Source organism: Betta splendens, chromosome 12 (assembly GCF_900634795.4).
Source record: "Betta splendens chromosome 12, fBetSpl5.4, whole genome shotgun sequence".
Classification (NCBI taxonomy): domain Eukaryota; kingdom Metazoa; phylum Chordata; class Actinopteri; order Anabantiformes; family Osphronemidae; genus Betta; species Betta splendens.
In genome coordinates this window covers 1,095,492-1,115,000 of record NC_040892.2, presented here as the reverse complement: position 1 = coordinate 1,115,000, position 19,509 = coordinate 1,095,492, and the positions used below count along the sequence as shown (strand labels likewise).

Genomic DNA, 19,509 nt, shown 5'->3' with positions numbered 1-19,509 from the left:
AAGCAGATCTGCACCTTCACTACCTTTCATGGACTCAAATCTCATTCACAGGAGAGCTGTCCTGTGGACTGAGTCCCATTTGAATGGGAGAGGAACAATTGAGCTTGTTGTCAGGACACGGCTCAACAGTCGGCTGCGTGATGGAGTCCGCGGGGAGCTTTGTTCACCTGGTGGCCCATTGTCTGGGATGACGCCTTTAATCCTGGCCGTTGTGACGTGAATGCATGGAGCAACAGACCACAGAGACATCCTGACAATGTCTGCTTGAAGAAATGCTTTGATTATTTCAGTCCTCGACCTTTGACCCATTAAAAACTAATCAGGCATTAGAATAAAGGAACCCGTATTTGGCTGTTGGGTGGAACATAATCTAAATATTTCAAATCGTTTGTTAGCAGAACAACCAGAGAATGATATTTTGTCAACATATCCAAGCTACAGCTTTGTGTTTTCTCATTTTCAGAAAATCCAGGCTTGCAGTTCAACGTCCACTTGTTTCACCTCAACATTATTCCACTTCAGTGACTGTTTTCAGAAACTCACTGGGTCACAGGGAAATATTGTGGTCTGGGTTAATAGAGAGACATTACTTCACTCACAAGGAATGATCCTATTATTGTCATTATCTGTAAAATGATCTTTTTCTGCTTCTAAAGTGTTTTCCTCGGCTAAAAAGCAGCCTCCACACATCTACGTATGACAAACCAAAGCCACTGCTGTTTAGGAGTCAAGATCTGTATCTGAGTGTGATGCATGGAACCCTTCCTCTCTGGAAGCATGATATGAAAAGGATAATAGCAGTTTGATAAGAGTGACACTCATGAAATCACAGGAAACCAGGCTGAAGGGATGGTTCCTTCTTTTCACGCTGTATTTTTGCTACTTGTAGAACATCACTCGGCTTTTCAAAAGACCCGTATCAGCGCCACTCAAAAAAGAATCTCAATCTGGCCTGAATAAACTTTCTTTTGAATAGGACATACTTTTTATCTCATATTAAAAAACCCAACATTTGTATTGATGTATTTTGATGTTTCACGAGGGAAAGTGTGCGACAGAACGTGTCTAACTGGACGCGGTCCTGCAGGGACACGAAACGGGTTCCTGCTGAGGGCTCTTGTTAACTCAACCAAACACCAACGCAGTCGTGTCTTTAGGCTTCAGCTTCTTTGGCCGAGAGGCCTCTCGTGTCCTCTTAGGTTTTTGTTTTGTTTTTTGGTCAAACTTGTTTAGTCTAATTAATTTATTAGCCGCAACCCTGAAGCAACACCACTGACAAAAAGTGCTTTTTAGCTTTAATGGTTTTGGACACTAGAGGAAACTTAAACTTCTCATGTGATGGATGTTTTTGTAACATTTGTTAAAGGTTCTTAAAGTGGATTTCATTTGCATGTTTCATATCATCTGTGACTTCCTGACATGAGAGGACATGAGCCTGAAGTCCTGCCAAATAGCTGCAGGAGGCCTTGGTTTTGGTTCCCCTCCTCTTCCCATTTGAGTGGCTGTTGACACTTGCCAGAGGGTGCACTAGTGCAATTAGCACTTCTCCCAACTACAAGTGACAGCGTCACACTGCACTGTTCATAGAGCAGGTGCAACGCGACATTCACCACCAAATGGAAATGATCCTAAAATTTGGACTTTTTAAACAGCAGGTGTAACAGACACAGTCGGTGCAGCATCACAGTCAAAGCTCTCATTAAAGCCGGGGAGTCTGGGAGGTTCTATGGGCCACAGTTCCAGTACCAGTTATCACCACTTCCGCGGAGGATGATCAATTCCCAGTCTCTCACTGGGCCTGAAAGCTAATTAACATGTAATTGCTATTTAAGTGGCAAGGTTCTGGGAGGTTGTGTTGCAGTAGCTGGCTGTGTGTGGACCAATGGATGGGCAGTAAAGTTCATGATGGTGAACCTGACCTGATCATTAGCTTTACAAGAACCAATTAAATAAGAGGGACCACTTTGGTAGAATTACAGCTATATAATATTCTAACAGCCCTAGAATTTTATCATGGTAGGAGATTTAACATCGTGTCAAACTGACATTTAAATAGGCCAACCTTTATTATTCCTCACCACTGTCCAGTACATAACAAACCCGACAAATGTCATCAGTGTCCAAAAACTGTTAATATACTGTTGAAGGCACTGTATAAAAATAACGTAACAATAATGGGATGTTGTGGTTGAGACTTGATCAGAAAGTCCTCTACATCTAGTATGTGGGATAATGTCTTTAATCACATACTACAGTATACAAACAATGTCATAGTATTCTATGACCTTGTTTTCATGACATTTTGCACTATTATGTTTTTCATCCCATACTATACTTTGTCTCTATAATGTATTATAATATGACATTTTTTCACTACATAATATAGTATGACTCATTTTGGGTGACATAACACAAATATACTTTACCCTTTTTTCATCACATACTTTGTCACATTTTTCACAACACACTAGACGATGCTATGACTACCACACTTTGTTTGCCACGTACTACACAACAGCATGACTGTGACATTTTCTCAGCTCATACTATGACACTTTTACCACTTACTACGCTATGATTTCTTTCATCACATAATGTACCGACATTTTTTTACCACATACTAGTATGACATATAGCCACATACTGTATAGATTTTATACTATGATAGTGTCATAGTATAAAATCTATACAGTATGTGATAAAAAAAGATCCCAATACAGTCATTTCATGAAGTGTCAATGTATAGTAGGCGATTCAAAATGATAATTTTATTGTGATGTAATCAAGTGATGTAAAATAGTCCCAGCATGTTGTTTTAAATGGCTCTATAATTATAATGTGTAATGTGAAAACGTCACATCCAGTGCATGTGGTGAAAATTGTTCTATCGTAGCGTGTCAATAAAAGCTTTCTTACAGTAGCTGCAGCATATGTGCATCTGTGGAGGCAACTGATAAATGGACCAAAAAACAATTGAAATGGCTGTTTGCTTTTTGTCTTGAATCTTGCAGGAATAGAAATAACCAGACAGATTTTATCACAACAAACGCAGAACACACACGAGCTGAGTATTGATCCTGAGCCAAAACACTGAGCTACAAACAGACAGTACGAGACGAGACGTGGAAAAAAGGTGTCCTAATAAAGTATGAGGTAAAAAGTCTCATATTTATATATACAGAATGTACTGTATGTACTGTGATATGTGTGATGAAAAAAGGGTTCTAATAAAGTATGTTATAAAAATATTCCCAATAAAGTATGTGGTGAAAACGTATCAGAGTATGTCAACAAAAACGCATCAAAATGTAGTTTGTGATGAAAAGTGTCATTTTTAAAGTATTTTATTATAAAGTATTATATTATTAGCAGTGAAAAAAGTTTCTCAATTATTAAATTATTTAATTGAATTTTAAATGTGACTGTTTCCTTTGCTCTGTACTTCAGCTCACCGTTTTCTCTCTTTGGAGGCAAACTAGTTTCTCTCCTTCTGTGTAAAAACAGTGAGTATCAGGGGTCACTCCCGGTAGAAAGCAGCTCCTTCCATGCGCTGCATCCGCCAACGTTGTGCCTATAGGGCACCATTAAAAAATATGTGATCTCCACAAACGTCTCTGCTCCCTCGTGAAGACCACACTTAATAATTCAAACAGTTGCAGGGAAAAATCCAGAGCCTTGTAAAATTAAAATTAATGTGACAAGAAAAAAGGAACACATACAGCACATACAGGTCCTGGAGCCTAATATATGGATTTCAGACTATACTGTATGTGCAATAATACAATAATAATAATCCTCTTCGATTTTTTAATGAAAATAACAGGAAGTTGTAACATAATTGTTGCTAAAAGAAGAAAGACTAAACGTTCACTTAGTTTAATAGAGACCGACGATCAGCCCTTGAATGGATGTTGATGGTTTTAACACACACCTTAAACCTGCTCCACAGCTTTTACTGCTCATTTCTACCTATGTGACTCCAGTGACCAAGGGCTGAAGCAGCCCAACACTTGAATGGTGTTCTGATCTTTGCTGGGAGGATGTGCTGCCTGTAGAACCTCATCTGTAGGTCGCACCTCTGCCAACGAGCAGACAAACTGCTAGAAACAAACGTTGGCGCGGTTGGAGGTGCACATAAAATATACAGAGAGGAAACAAGCGGCGTTACAACAACCGCTGGATGTCGGCCCGGATGATGGCTCCTCATGGTTCTGAGCCAATAAGCAGAGAGTCGACACCAGATGACCTGGACCGCTGCTCTCAGGAACCGAACCTGGACTGCTGCTCTCAGGAACCGAACCTGGACCGCTGCTATTAGGAACCGAACCTGGACCGCTGCTCTCAGGAACCGAACCTGGACCGCTGCTATTAGGAACCGAACCTGGACCGCTGCTCTCAGGGACAAAAACCTGGACCGCTGCTCTCAGGAACCGAACCTGGACCGCTGCTCTCAGGGACAAAAACCTGGACCGCTGCTCTCAGGGACAAAAACCTGGACCACTGCTCTCAGGAACCGAACCTGAACCTCTGCTCTCAGGAACCAAACCTGGACCGCTGCTATTAGGAACCGAACCTGGACCGCTGCTCTCAGGGACAAAAACCTGGACCGCTGCTCTCAGGAACCGAACCTGGACCGCTGCTCTCAGGGACAAAAACCTGGACCGCTGCTCTCAGGGACAAAAACCTGGACCGCTGCTATTAGGAACCGAACCTGGACCGCTGCTCTCAGGGACAAAAACCTGGACCGCTGCTCTCAGGGACAAAAACCTGGACCGCTGCTATTAGGAACTGAACCTGGACCGCTGCTCTCAGGAACCGAACCTGGACCGCTGCTCTCAGGGACAAAAGCCTGGACCGCTGCTATTAGGAACCGAACCTGGACCGCTGCTCTCAGGAACCGAACCTGGACCGCTGCTATTAGGAACCGAACCTGGACCGCTGCTCTCAGGGACAAAAACCTGGACCGCTGCTCTCAGGAACCGAACCTGGACCGCTGCTCTCAGGGACAAAAACCTGGACCGCTGCTCTCAGGAACCGAACCTGGACCGCTGCTCTCAGGAACCGAACCTGAACCGCTGCTCTCAGGAACTGAACCTGGACCGCTGCTATTAGGAACCGAACCTGGACCGCTGCTCTCAGGAACCGAACCTGGACCGCTGCTGCTGCTAGGAAAGGTCACAACTCCAAGAGGGATGTTTGTGTTCTCATTTGTGCTCAACTAAGATATGTTTAAATAAGTTGTTTTCATTTTTCTTTTGTATGATATTAAAGTATAACTACTTGTGGTTATTATTATTATTTACAAAGGAATGTTGAAGTATTTAAGTCTGAAATCCTAATTTTGTGCTTGCCTGAACAGTAGAAATACTTCCTAAAAGACAAAAATGTGGTCCAATGAGCTGCAGAGCACAGCGTGTGCTAAAATGACCAAGGACTGGCAAATAATACATTGTCCTTCATGCAAGTCTGAACATTTTTTATACTGCATCAAAAAACTGAACTGATTGAATACACATGTTTATCTAATAGGCCTTGAAGCACAAAACAATGAACTGAACCTTATTCGCCTAAAAAGAACTAAAAGTACCTAAAGAACATAAAGTAAAACTATTTTTGAAAACCGTCTCTCCTAAAACGAGAACAGCACTTGACGGCACATACTGTAGTATCAGCCTCTGGAGCGGCTCATGACGTACAGTACTGTACATGCAGTACTGTAGTATTCATAGACGCCTCTGGAGCGGCTCATGGCGTACAGTACAGTACAGTACAGTACATATTGTAGTATCAGCCTCTGGAACGGCTCATGACTTACAGTACTGTACATGCAGTACTGTAGTATCAGCCTCTGAAGCGGCTCATGACGTACAGTACTGTACATGCAGTACTATAGTATTCATAGACGCCTCTGGAGCGGCTCATGACCTACAGTACTGTACATGCAGTACTGTAGTATTCATTGACGCCTCTGGAGCGGCTCATGGCGTACAGTACAGTACATACTGTAGTATTCATAGTCGCCTCTGGAGCAGCTCATGACGTACAGTACATACTGTAGTATTCATAGTCGCCTCTGGAGCAGCTCATGACATACAGTACATACTGTAGTATTCATAGTCGCCTCTGGAGCAGCTCATGACGTACAGTACAGTACAGTACAGTACAGTACATACTGTAGTATCAGCCTCTGAAGCGGCTCATGACGTACAGTACTGTACATGCAGTACTGTAGTATTCATTGACGCCTCTGGAGCGGCTCATGGCGTACAGTACAGTACATACTGTAGTATTCATAGTCGCCTCTGGAGCAGCTCATGACGTACAGTACATACTGTAGTATTCATAGTCGCCTCTGGAGCAGCTCATGACATACAGTACATACTGTAGTATTCATAGTCGCCTCTGGAGCAGCTCATGACGTACAGTACAGTACAGTACAGTACAGTACATACTGTAGTATCAGCCTCTGGAACGGCTCATGACGTACAGTACTGTACATGCAGTACTGTAGTATTCATAGACGCCTCTGGAGCGGCTCATGGCGTACAGTACAGTACAGTACAGTACATAGTATAGTATCAGCCTCTGGAGCGGCTCATGACGTACAGTACAGTACATACTGTAGTATCAGCCTCTGGAGCGGCTCATGGCGTACAGTACAGTACATACTGTAGTATCAGCCTCTGGAGCGGCTCATGACGTACAGTACTGTACATGCAGTACTGTAGTATTCATAGACGCCTCTGGAGCGGCTCATGGCGTACAGTACAGTACAGTACAGTACAGTACATAGTATAGTATCAGCCTCTGGAGCGGCTCATGACGTACAGTACAGTACATACTGTAGTATCAGCCTCTGGAGCGGCTCATGGCGTACAGTACAGTACATACTGTAGTATCAGCCTCTGGAGCGGCTCATGACAGTAAAGGCCTCGCCTGTGAATTCAGGGTAAAGATGAACTATAAGTCTCCTGCAGCCACGTTCTCTATATATAGATGATTTCATGACACATTGCCTGATTGCACATTATCCAGCAACCTCCTAATCATATAAATAGCACTCAGGATGGCACAGTGCCTCCTTCGTCCCTCTTTGATTCCACCTCATTTCCCTCTGAATTTATTTTCCCGCGTTCTCCAAACTCAGCTGGCACAAAGCAGACGATAAAGCGACGAAAAGGAGCCAAAGGTGCAACAAGGGGGACTTCATGAGAGACTCGCTTCCTTCCTTCCTTACTGTGAAAGAGGCCTCATATTTCCTCTAAATGTGACATGTTGTCTTTGTTCCTTACTTGGGAACAGATTATCACACAAACGCCAGGAAGGAATGTTGTTCCATCCATTCATGAACTTCTGATTATTGAATCCTTGTTTGGCAGAGGCATAAACACAGTGTAATGCCTCTAATCTACACGTTCTTTTAAAATCAAACCAATCTGTTTTATTACATTTAGTACATGAATAAGTCTCACCTGTAGATGGAACGACTAATAGAGGACAACACTGTAGCACAGACTCCTCTCTCTCCTCATTCTTCATGACTGAGTCTCTTCAAGCTTCATTCTGACGCCATGAAGCAGCAGTAACTAGGTTTGTCACAGGGATGGAGGGGATTCTACTGATTCTACTGACTGCAGACCTCACATCAGGCTACAGGAGGTCAGACGGAGGTCGGACGGAGGTCGGACGGAGGTCGGACGGAGGTCGGACGGAGGTCAGACGGAGGCTTCCTCTGACATCATGGAGTATTACTACCTGCTGGTGAGTCAGTGATGCTCTCAGGAGACCTCCATGTCATGTCACAATAAAAGCCTCTAGATCCTGAGCTTCAATAATTCAAAGTTCCTTAATTTCTTTGGACTGTGCATCTTTCATCATTCGCATCATCAGCTTCTTATCATTGTTATAATTACTATTGCATTTAGCTCAAAGCACAACGTGAATAAAAAAACAAGAAAAAACAAACCATCTCTTAAACAAATATTAAAACAGTCTGAGTAATATCTTCAGCTAATGATGTTTTTCTGGCTCATCTCAACCACAGTGTACTGTAGCTACAGAGCTTTTCTGTTTACCTGCGTATGAGCTGACATAATTCTAGTATAAATGTGTATGGACAGCATCTGTGTGAGCGATGAGCTGTATCATAGCTGGGAAGCGTCCGGTGGCTGTAGTGACTGTTTGCAGCTACGCTCGCTCTATTATTCAGAGGCACTCGGCCAACGTGGAGGTCAATCAAGGGCCGGCGCTCCATGCTAGCTTAAATGTTTGATAGCGCTACTGTAGCCGCTAGCACGTTACACATACGGCGCCTGGTCCATTACTGGTGTAATGTAAATAAAGCAGTCAACTCATGGACGTCCTACCGACAAACAGTGCGACCAGCACCTGCTGATACAGAGTTTGGGGTTCGGACCGATGGACTTTTTGTTCCACCTCGTGACAATGAGAGTCTGGAATCGTTTATGTGGTCGTCAGAATAATGAATCTTAGCTTTGTGATACATTTCCACTACTTTCCTCTGGTCGGCGTGTATGTTGGAAGCATTGCTGCTTATTTCAGCAATCACAGATCTGAGCAGCGTATTAAAGCCTAAACCTCTGGTTCCATTGATCCTCCTTGTGTATCTGCACGCTGGAATCGTGCAGCTCTAAACACTGTGGGAGAATAAGCTGTTTGTGTATTTTTCGATGGAACAAGTGAAGGTGGGTGGGTTGATGCTACTGTTATCTGAGCATGAAGTATACAGCAGCTGCCAAAGCCTAAGGCAGGAGGAAAAGGGGGGCAGGTAGAAGATTACAAAATTCAATTTAGGGCAATAGAGGGGGTGGCTCTTTTATATAAGGTGCCACGGAGCTGCTGCTGCTGCTTTTTCAGTCCAAGACATAGGCTGCTTCAAAAATCCCTCCCTCTCTGTGTTTTCATTGTGATATCCGCTAAAGCATAAGGTCTCTATTTGTCTTCGCTGCAGGCCAAGGCAGGCTGCAGATGCTAATAATACACGGCTATAGAGGATGCATGGGTGTATATGTGCTAGCCAGGGATTTTAGCACATGCTCCATGATTCAGGGCAGCTTCTGCAGAGAAGCGCTCCTTTTGACAATGACCCAGCAATCGAGGGAAGAGGCCATGAAATTACCCCTCTGAGACAGTTAAGAGGTTGTTACAGCGACTAAGTGAAACTGCTTCTCACCGAGGGCTTTATTGGCTTTGTCTTCGCGGCAGCTGTTTTCACTGGCCACATTTTCAAGCGGACAAAAACCCGAAGCGGTGTTTTTTCAGGCTTCTCTGTTTCGTTCGCTGGAGAGAGACTCGACTCAGGCAGAGAAAAACATATATCTCGCCCTCATTAGCCCCCCGGCGCCATTAATAGCGCTTCATTTATTGGCTGACAGGAGCAGCATGATCTGGCTCCAGCGCCAACTGGGAGTTTAGAAGCGGCATTGAACAGTAACAGAAGGGCTTTCTATTACTTCTAAAAGCCCTTAATAATTCAATCATTTAAAACTCTATCTTGCTTGATCACAGAAATTTAATATTTTAAGACCAGAGAGGATTTCGTGATGTGCACATTAAAAGCTGCTGTTTGACTGCCTGCGGGGAAGTAGTAGGGGGAAATGTAGGAGAGCGAACGACTTAACTCCAAGATGGAATATGAGGCCTACTGTATTCATTCAGATTTCCTTCTGCAATGAACGCCTGCCTGCACTTAAGCTCCTAATGGTTCCTTAAAACTGATGAGGTAAAGGGGAGAGGGAGCGGAAAATGAAAGTGTTCTCCTAAATGGTTTTTGGAGGAATGCCTGTCAAGTGGAACGAGACCGGAGGGGAAATTAGCCAGGGGACAAAACGTGTGCGGAGCGCGTGGAGGGTGGGTGGGTGGCATTATTCTGGGGGGGGGGCAGTATCGCAGAGATGCAGCGGGTGCTTAAGGAACAGAGCGATGAGCGATGGTGAGGTGGTAAATCAGCTTTTTCCTGTCGCTCACATGAAGCCGCGCTCTCCTTGTAGTGATCTCTCGGGCTGCGTCGTGATTCGAAGGCTTTTCTGCTTGTTTACCTTCAGTGCGACGTCTTTTCCCACTCATGTTTGAGCCCAAACCAAAGCGCCGGCTTTGTAATAGTCAGATGGATCTTTTGCTGATAGCTCATGTTTAGGTGTGTGCTGCAAACGACACATCGTTACTTTTCTGAACTCATCATTTGTGCTCGTCTCCTGTAATTACAGCCCAAAACCCCACAAACACACGATGAGCAAACGAAGCATCATTAGCAAATTGCTGCATGTGGAGAAAGTTTGTTTACAGTCAGTAACCAGAAAAAGCTAAATGCAGAAACTTACTGTGAGACGGGTCTCATCATCATCAGCACCGTTGCCAATTATAACTGATGGGTTTTGTCCACTTTACAAATATTGAAAGTTTAGGGAACTAAAGTGCATCGTATTGTTATAGTATCATTATTTCAGTTTCTATAAACTATATGTTAAGATTGGCCGACACATTAAGTGGGAAACCGACCCGTCGGAACATCCATCAATGTTCTTTAACTCTTTTACTGTAAATGCATTTTTGTTTTTGTTCTCTTTGCAGCTATGAATAAATTAGCAGATATTTTTGTATGAGAATGACACTTGACTTGCTTAATTAGTCCATGAAGCAAACCCACTGTGTTTGCTCAGCTCTTGGGAGGAAAGTTGAGCTTATAAATAGCACTGCTGGGTAGAACTAGTATCAGTCGCCCTCATGAAATCGAGCAGAACTCTTTCCTGTGCTACTGTGGGACTTCATGAGATTTGAGTTGTTGCTCTTGTTCCATTATTTTATCACACATGAACAATTCATTGGTAATTCCACTCCGTCGTCTGACATCTGTATGAATCGTAATGTGCCACTTCAGACATCAACACAATGTCTCGACCCACTTCTGTATCAGACAGCAGTTCAATGACTCAGGTCAGAACGAGACTGGCCTCCAGAAAATCTACTTTATCACTAGCTGTGCTGACACCCGTTAAGATTGGAGCTCGTTTGGTGCCTCAGAAGCTGATTTATTGTTCATTTTTCTTCTTTAAACATTTTTCGGTTCTTGAAAGAGTTTTTATTTTACTGAAGGAATGAATCATTTAAACTGTGTGTTTTACATTTAATATTCAAATATTTCAATATAAAACATTTGTCTGCATGTGTTTTATTTGTCTGTTTACACTGGTTTTTAATAACTCCACGCTTGATTGACATTTTTATGACTTGGTAAAGTGGGACAACAGCTTTGCTGTATTCACTGAGGGCTGACAGCGCAGCTGTTATTCCAGGAAAAGTTGCTGACAGCAAAATAAACATCAGGCTGAGAAAACAGGCAAATAAACTAAATAACAGCAGATTAGAAAAACAATCACAGAATGTTAATTAAACACCTTAAAATGACACATTAACGGAACTATTAGATTGTGCACATCGCATGAATACGGTCGGTCCGTCTCTATGGCAACAGGCAGTGTGTCCTTGTCTCCCAGCTGTGACCACTAGAAAACATTTCTGCTACTTTCACTGTTTTTTCCTCCACTGACATGTTTTCCTTCCACCGTTTACTAGTTTCTAAACACACTGTGTAAAACATTCTCGGTTTAATAACACAGGAGGCGACGGCAGCTTCTGGTGCCTCCAGTTACAGCAGCGTAAAACCAAATGTGCGCTATTTCTTCTACAAAAAGACTTTTTAATGTATTTTTTCCTCCTGGTAAAAACCCTCAGTGATACAAAAGAACCATTATTCACCACTTCCTGCGGTTCCAGGAGTGGTTCTGAGGAAAAACACACCAAGGAGACAATTATTTTAATTCCTTAATCACGTTGTCCGACACTGTGAGTCGGTGCTGACGTTCAGCGTGCTCGTTCCAGACGCATTTTGAATCACAGTCAGGTGAACACATTTATTTACAGTATCTGTTCAGAGATAATTTTAGGTGTTGCATGTGCTTTGGATGTTGTCAGAATAAAATGTAAATCACTGCCAGTGAAACGAACCTCACAGGAGAATCAAAACGCAGTCATCTCGCAGAAAGTCACAACATTAGGTCCAAATTGTTGATTTAGTGGATCAGTGGTTCTCAGTCCCGGTCCTCAAGGACTCCTGTCCCGCTTGTTTTCTTCTGCCCTCCCCTCCACTGATTACCTGGATCAGGTGTGTTCAGTCATTCAGAAGTTGTAATATCGCCCCACTCTGCTCACATCTTCTAGCTGCTGAACATATTTGATGCGGGTAATTAGCAGTGAGCAGGGCATGGATAATTGAAAGCGAAGGAGAACAGGGGGCTGTGAGCCAGAGGATGTCTGTGGTCGACATAAAAGAGAGAATCGTGATCTGATGATGGGAAAACAAAAAAAAAAGACTGAACTGAGCTGCGTTTGATGACAGAATCATCACTTCTCTGGTAAAACGACAACAACAAAAGTCTCTACAAACATTATCCAGATCCACAGCCTGCAGCACAAGGCCTGAGTCACACTGAGCATGCGTCCACAAACTGAAGCAGAATCGACACCGAGCACCTCCAACAACAGGCAGGAAGTGAACACAAGCTGCTGAAGGCGGAGCCTCCAGAGTAAAAGCCCAGCACCTGGTGACGTCCAGGCTCCAGCACACGCTGAATGAGCCACGCAGCAAAAGTGGCTCATTCCAGTCCTTGGTCTAAAGTGGTGGAGGCGTTCTGTCGCTGCTGAATGTCCACATTCACGGTGAGTCAGTATCTTTGGGACCAGCTTTCACATCTTCTCTGCCACCTGAACCTGCAGCGCTTCCCATCGACTGCCTACATTTCACATCTGAATGTCACGTTAATGAATGGATCCTGCTGGATCTGGATCTACAGAAGCATAATCATCCGCAGCAAATGGCAAAAACTGTGGATCTGCAGGAGTTGGTTGCTGCAGGTTTCCAGCCCCAATCTCTCTAAAAACGAAAGTGAAAGACAGTGAACGGCTCCAACTGTTTGCCCGCCGCGCTCTGACACTCTTCTGTGGCAGCAATGACAATACCTCGCTGAATTCCAGCCGCAGCGGGCGGCGTGTTGTGTTGCGCCGGCTTTTGTTCCCCCACATCACCGTCCGCAGGGACCGCTGCTGCTGCACAGAGCTATAATGAAAGGCAAAGCCAGCTGTGCCGGCCAGCAAGATGGTACTTTCATCAAACTAAAGCAGGCTGACACCAGCTCCTCAATTATTAAACACCCAAAATAAGCAACAGCATGCGCCCCCACCACACACACACACACAGCACACACAGACACCTGCCTGACGCGGAGACCCGGGCTTTTGTTTTCAAGATGATGAGATTCTGGATTACAGTTATGTGGAGAGGGACAATAGACTGACACTGATTACTGCAGAAATATTTGCATTGTTACGAAGCAATCAAAAGACTATTTTGGTTGGAGAACTACATTCAAGCTGCAGATGCCAGATACATGACTCATGCAGCAGACACAGGACTGCTCATATCACGCCTGTGACTCTGGCTTTTATTATTATTATTATTTCCCTCCTGCTTTACCAAGTGCATGTGAGACAACATAGACTGGGTCCAACTCCAGCTTATATTAAACAATACAAAACAGGTCATTGAAAACAGCGCTCCACAAACCTACCGCACATAAGCAGCCAAGTCAAAGTGGAGATTTGTTTTTGTGTTGTTTATTCTGAGAAAAAGCCTTTCTGCCTCTGGAGAACAGCTGGGCAGCGGTTGATATGGATGCACAGGGACCTGATTCTGTGAATACTAAAGGAGACGTAGTGCGTTGGCCGCTGGTGACCTGGACTTCTACAGCAGGTGGTAAATAACAGAAAAACAGCAGCTCTCTCACAAAATGATTGTAGGTTGTAATTAAATACCGGAGGTGTTGGGGAGCAGACCCAACTTTCTGGGTGAATAATAACATCTAAACTGGTTTTAGGTTAAACATTCAGCAGAAGCCCACCACCACCACCACCACCATGAACTGTAACTGAACCACACCCGTTCCCGTGGCCAGTGTCACCTATAGAAACTGCCTCTGAATAAAACCTGCATCTACATGATCACCAACCATCACAGCCGTTCTAGTTCAAAGAACCGAGGTGCATTCTGTCCATAAACATTGTGTGTCAAGCTTCTCTCTGAACACAAAGCTTAAGGAAAGATGTGATAGAAAGAAAATGTCAAAAAAACAATTTTACTGTGGAAATAAAAAGTTAAACACACAAACTGCCATGCTGTCAGTTCAGAGACTGAGTGACTTCCACTGGATGGACGGACGCCATGCCGTCATTTGGCTTTAGTTGGAATTGGTCTGTCCTCACTCAACGCTGTCATGCTGGTGAATCTCAGAACATGTTGCTGTTTAAATAATAATAATATTGGAATATTGTGAGCTGCTTCCAGACCAGAAACCTCTGCTCAATTTGCATGACTTTCGTTACCTTCAGTTATAAATGTCTATATTCACAGTGAAGTGTGGCTTGATGAGAACGCTCACTGTGATCAAATAGGCCTTTGTAATTACCCCGGTATATAAATCGACCTGTTATTACAGCACAGGGATCCACATTTAAAGCCATATCATAAGCTTTGGGATTATTGTATTACCATAAATTCTCGCATGACTGAAGAAGTGAGCAATCCACTCACTTTGCCATTTGACTTTCAAACTGTCAAACTGTGATCACTTCCACAGCACTTGGTCAACATTTGCTCTGAATAGTAATATTAATTGTGTGGGCACACTGGGAGCCTTCACCAAACACCCGCCACCATCCAAACCCCCACACATGTGTCAGCCAAGCCATGCCGGTGGGTGAAGACCGTCAAAGAGTTTGACAGTGTCCAACTATTCAGGGTCTGTAACCTGAAATAGTGTCAAAGGACAGAAAAGGTCTAATTTTGGTTGGAGGCACCTGAATCCTTTCTTCTGGGTCCAGGTTCACGTTCTCAGATGCTTTCAAATCCACTTTGAATTTGAGGTTCATAGTAAAAGCCTGAATAATCGGACACATTCGAGGTGAAGCGTGTCATGAATGAAAAATCAAGGGTGCTTAACTGTGATCAGCAGTGTCGTTGTACAGGGCGTAATTGATAAAAGATTTACCTCTCTGTTGGGCCTTTGCATTTTGATTTTGAGTTTTATTTTTTGGGGCGATGCGACGGATCATACCTCACACTCCCTGGAGCCAGAAATTGTGCAAGTGCAGGAGCCAGTGCCATTGCCTAGCACCTCCAATGCCTCTGGTGTGGCTGCAGGGTTGTAGCTCATGTAATACTCTTGAAGCTGGGAGCTCAGGTTCTGTTCGGGCTCTGGACTCTTTTTGCGACGCTTCCGACCCACCATCGACCGCTGGTGAAGCAGCCTGGTTGCGCCTGGGTAGCGCCGCCACAAAACATAGACGATTGTTAAGATTAGCGACATGGTGAAGAAGAGCGCCACGCTGCCCACCACCACCTTGTGCAGAGTCATGTGCTCCATCTCTGGGGGCGGTATGGGCGTGGGTCGAGCACGAGCTACAGAGTCTCTTGGGTCTTTGCTCATGTGCACTGGAAAGGTAGGATGAGGGATAGGTCGAGGTCTTAGTGGCGTAGGAGGACCAAAGGTGCTGGTTGGTGGCAAAGGTGGAGAACCGCTAGTAGGAGCAAAGGTCGGTTCAGCAGTGGCTTCGGAAATGAGCTCTGACATTGGTGAGGGCGTTTCAGTGAGAATGTAATCAGTTTCCTCACAGATGCCGTGGTTTCTTGTGGCTTCCATGATTTTTTCTCCCTGGAGATACTTTGGGCTGCTGCATATCATAGTGGTGTCTTTACTGCCCCGGAAATTCCTCAACCAAGCCACGAGAGGGCAGATGCCAGTACCACAGTCCCACATGTTCCCTGCGAGGCTGATGGATGTCAGGGAGATCCACGCTGACACCGCCTCCTGAGACACGTTGGACAGTTTGTTGGACTCCAGATTGAGGACTTGGAGGTTGGGCAAGCAGTGGAACACGGCCGGGTCCAGGGTCTGGATCTCATTTCCAGACAGGTCAAGTTTTTGCAGCGTATACCAAGTCCATGGAAGGCCCTGGTTCACCACCTTAATGCGGTTCCATTGGAGGTAGAGAGACCTCAGGTTGGCTAAACGTGGAAAAAGAAAAAAGTTGATCCGTGAGAACTGGTTGTGCTCCAAATGCAACTCCATCAGCTTCTGCAGGCCTAAAAAGGTGGTGCGTGTAAGGGCTTTGATTCGATTGTAGCCCAAATCCAGAAATTCCAAACTTCTGCACTCTAGAAATGCTCGGATTGGGATGTTGGAGAGACCGTTTGAGCGAAGGTGTAGGTTTTGGAGTTTTCGTAAGCCATGGAATTGACCCGGCTGCAGGATTTCCAGTTTGTTATAGGACAGGTCTAGGCTGCGAAGATTAGGAATCCCATGGAATGTTGAGTTGTGCAGGGACGCGATCCTGTTGGAGCTCAGTATGAGCTCTTTGAGTCTGCGGACCCCCTGGAATGCACGACTGTCAACGGCTGAAATCTGGTTGTGGTCCAAGTAAATCCAAAGCAGCTGGCTGAGGTGGGCGAACTGATACGGTAGAAGCGTGTGGAGCTCATTGTAGCGCAAGGAGAGGCCTTGGCAACCCACAGAGATGTTTTCTGGGACATCGATGAATCCAGATGAGTCACAATGGACGGTTTTACCCTCACATCGGCAGCTATTGGGGCAGGTGCGCTCACCAAAGCTGAGTAACAGGGGGGCCCGAAGGAGGAGGAGGAGCGGAAAGAGGAGGTGCGTCAGTCGCCCATCACACAGCAACGGACCTGAAGAGACAAGAAAAGACAATGGGATGAGTTTAATGAAGGTTGAAGTTTATACAAACACACCACAGAAATGTTCATCAGGCACTATTTATATTCTGAGCACACGCACTTTACACGGATAATAAGCATCTGGACAAGCATCCTACACATCTGCCTCAGACTTTCTGCTTCACTGGGAAGCTATGATTACATCTACCTTTTGAACTTTGAACTTTGTACCTGACACAGCATTTTTTAAACTTCCTCCAGAGTTATTACTAATCTCCATCTCTTTTCCCTACAAGTTCATACTGTGCAGAACTGCCTTTACAGTGCAAACACACGTTACCGTGTGTTTGACCACGAGGAACATGCTTTTTTGTCACAGCAAGTTTTTAGCACAGAATAAGACACAGCACAGAGCCGGACATATAAAGTGCAGATAACAAGATAATGAGACAAACCTAAGTTAAGACGAGGGAATAATGTATGAGGAGCATGTAGCGATTGGCTTCACTGTGACTACGGTGGGAGACGAGCAAAGACCGCTATGTTTATGTTGTCTAAACGTGTTGGCAGCAGACAGCATGAAGCCAAATACTTAATATTATAAGGCCTCACTTAGAGACATTAAACCACAATCACGCTGATTAGTCAATGGAGTTTTTTGCAAAAATGTGACGAATATTGTCAACAATTGTCCTGCTTGGTGAACGCTACTTCAGTAAAAAATTCTGGGGGGGGCGAAATGTTTACTTCTTCCTGCGGGGGTTTGTTGTTTATACAGTAGCTTGAACGATGATGGTCGAGCATGTGAGTCACGGGTCATAACCAATTGATAACAGCCCTTTAAGTTTGTGCAGCGTCCAAACTTATACATTAGCCGGATACAATCAAAGAGCCGTAGCTACTCACAGCCCTCGAATAACACCAAACTAAGAGTTGTTCCAACAAGATCATGTAAATCTGTTATATAGAGCGAGATAATAAAGAGTAAAAAGTGTAAAAACCTTAATGAAGTCAGATGGTTAATTTAGCCTTAGGCAAAGTCAGGGACTGATTTCATGTGAGCCGTCCTGCGTTGGTCCCTCGACCTGTTCACTTCCTCTCGCCTAATGACAGCTGGGACCGGCTCCAGCATCTCCACGACCCTTATGAGGGAAAGTGGTTTGGATAATAAATGGATGGATGGAATAATGTGGGTTATTTGTAACGGTCCTAATGGAAGCAGCCTTAGATTACAGCTCACAGACACCCTTTGACCGTATACACTACTTTGATCTAAAATTCTACGTGTTGTAGTACAAAAAAAGATGGGTCAGTGTCCTAATACTAAACCATGTGTATGTCAAAGGATGGATCCTTGATCATAGACGCCTTCTACTTTCATTTTCAATAACACTCAAACGAAGGATATTTCATGGAAATTTGACTTTCTAATGCGCCCAAACTCCCCTCAGGACCCTGTTTGCTTCAACACTTGACTGTTAACAACGAGGAGCATGTTTATGCGTTGAAGTGTCATGAGGATCTGTGGAACCTGTGGACTCTGGAAGTCACTAACTCCAAATGGACAGTAAGTGTCGTAATGCCTCGTGTGTATTAATTAATATTCATTACAGCTTCCATTTAGACCAACGCTCCAGGTCAGAGGCACTTTACTGTATTGGAGTCACCAGCGACTGCTCGTCCTTGAACCGCGGGAGGTTTCCTTCCTTCGGTTCAAGGAGAGCTGGCGGACTTGAACCCAGGTCTCTGTCTGGGACCAGTACCGACCCCTCCAGCTTCGCTCCACCTCAGGGGACATCATTATGTAAACGCTTTGCAAGTGTCACACAGCACCTGACAGCTTCATGCTAAAACGCGCTGCGGACATGAGTGTCCTACATCCACAGCATTAATCACGTGCTGCATCTCACTGCTGGCGGGTTTCTGTACCGTAAAATTGGCAAACAGGAACAGCTGTGAAAAAACTCCTCACACCCATTGGAAATGACGTCCGTCTAAACCTCCTCTTGTTACGCTGCCTATTGATTCGAAATTTGTTCCAGCTATTAGAAATTAAATTTATAGTAGCACATCTGGGTGCTGTTATATTTAACCTTTCTATTTATTATAATCATAGATTTGTTTATTTTGATTAGAAGCACATGAATGAATGTTACACTTCTATTCTAGTTGTAAATTCATAGCTCTTGTGAAACATTAATTACGCTTGAGGCTGCCATTGCACAATTTTAAAAGATCTGCCGTCTCAATGACAACCACCTTGCAACGGCTACAGTAGAAAGCACTCAAAGAGCACCGCTCCACCGAGGCTGCACCGTTTTCTGAATCTATTTTAATAATAGAAAATGTCAAGAGATGATTTATGGATGCTGGATCAGCATCAAAATAAGTACAGCAACACACAGCCATGGGATACGCGTTCTGTGTTTTCACGTTAGTTCAGGAAAGCGGCGAAAACTCCCAAAAAGTAACAAAATAGGGAGCTGTACAGTAAATACAGTTTGTGTCTCTGTTATAAAGTGCAATCCAAGTGTAAATAAATGGGATTCTTCAATGATTAACTTCACACTGTGGAGCAGCAGAAGGAATGAGCTCTGCTGATAGTGAGCTCATGAGGACGCGTAGGAAGATACTTGCCATGAGAAAATGTGCTATAAATAAATCCCTCGTGTCCTCCAAGCAATAAATGCGCCGCCACTTCCATC

General features: G+C 44.3%; 1 protein-coding gene across 2 annotated transcripts in view; it reads right to left on the bottom strand.

Moving 5' to 3' along the window:
* Positions 1-19,509, bottom strand: part of lrrtm4l1 (leucine rich repeat transmembrane neuronal 4 like 1) — a 39,824-nt gene that overhangs the window by 9,507 nt on the left and 10,808 nt on the right. The window contains exon 2 of one of the 2 annotated variants that reach the window (XR_003787769.3): positions 15,120-16,816. Coding sequence is in view for 1 of the 2 variants with exons in the window: in XM_029169110.3 (XP_029024943.1) it covers positions 15,186-16,816 (1,631 nt within the window). In the remaining variant the exon portion in view is untranslated. The remainder of the gene's footprint in view (positions 1-15,119; positions 16,817-19,509) is intronic. The other variant, XM_029169110.3, reaches the window with a different exon arrangement.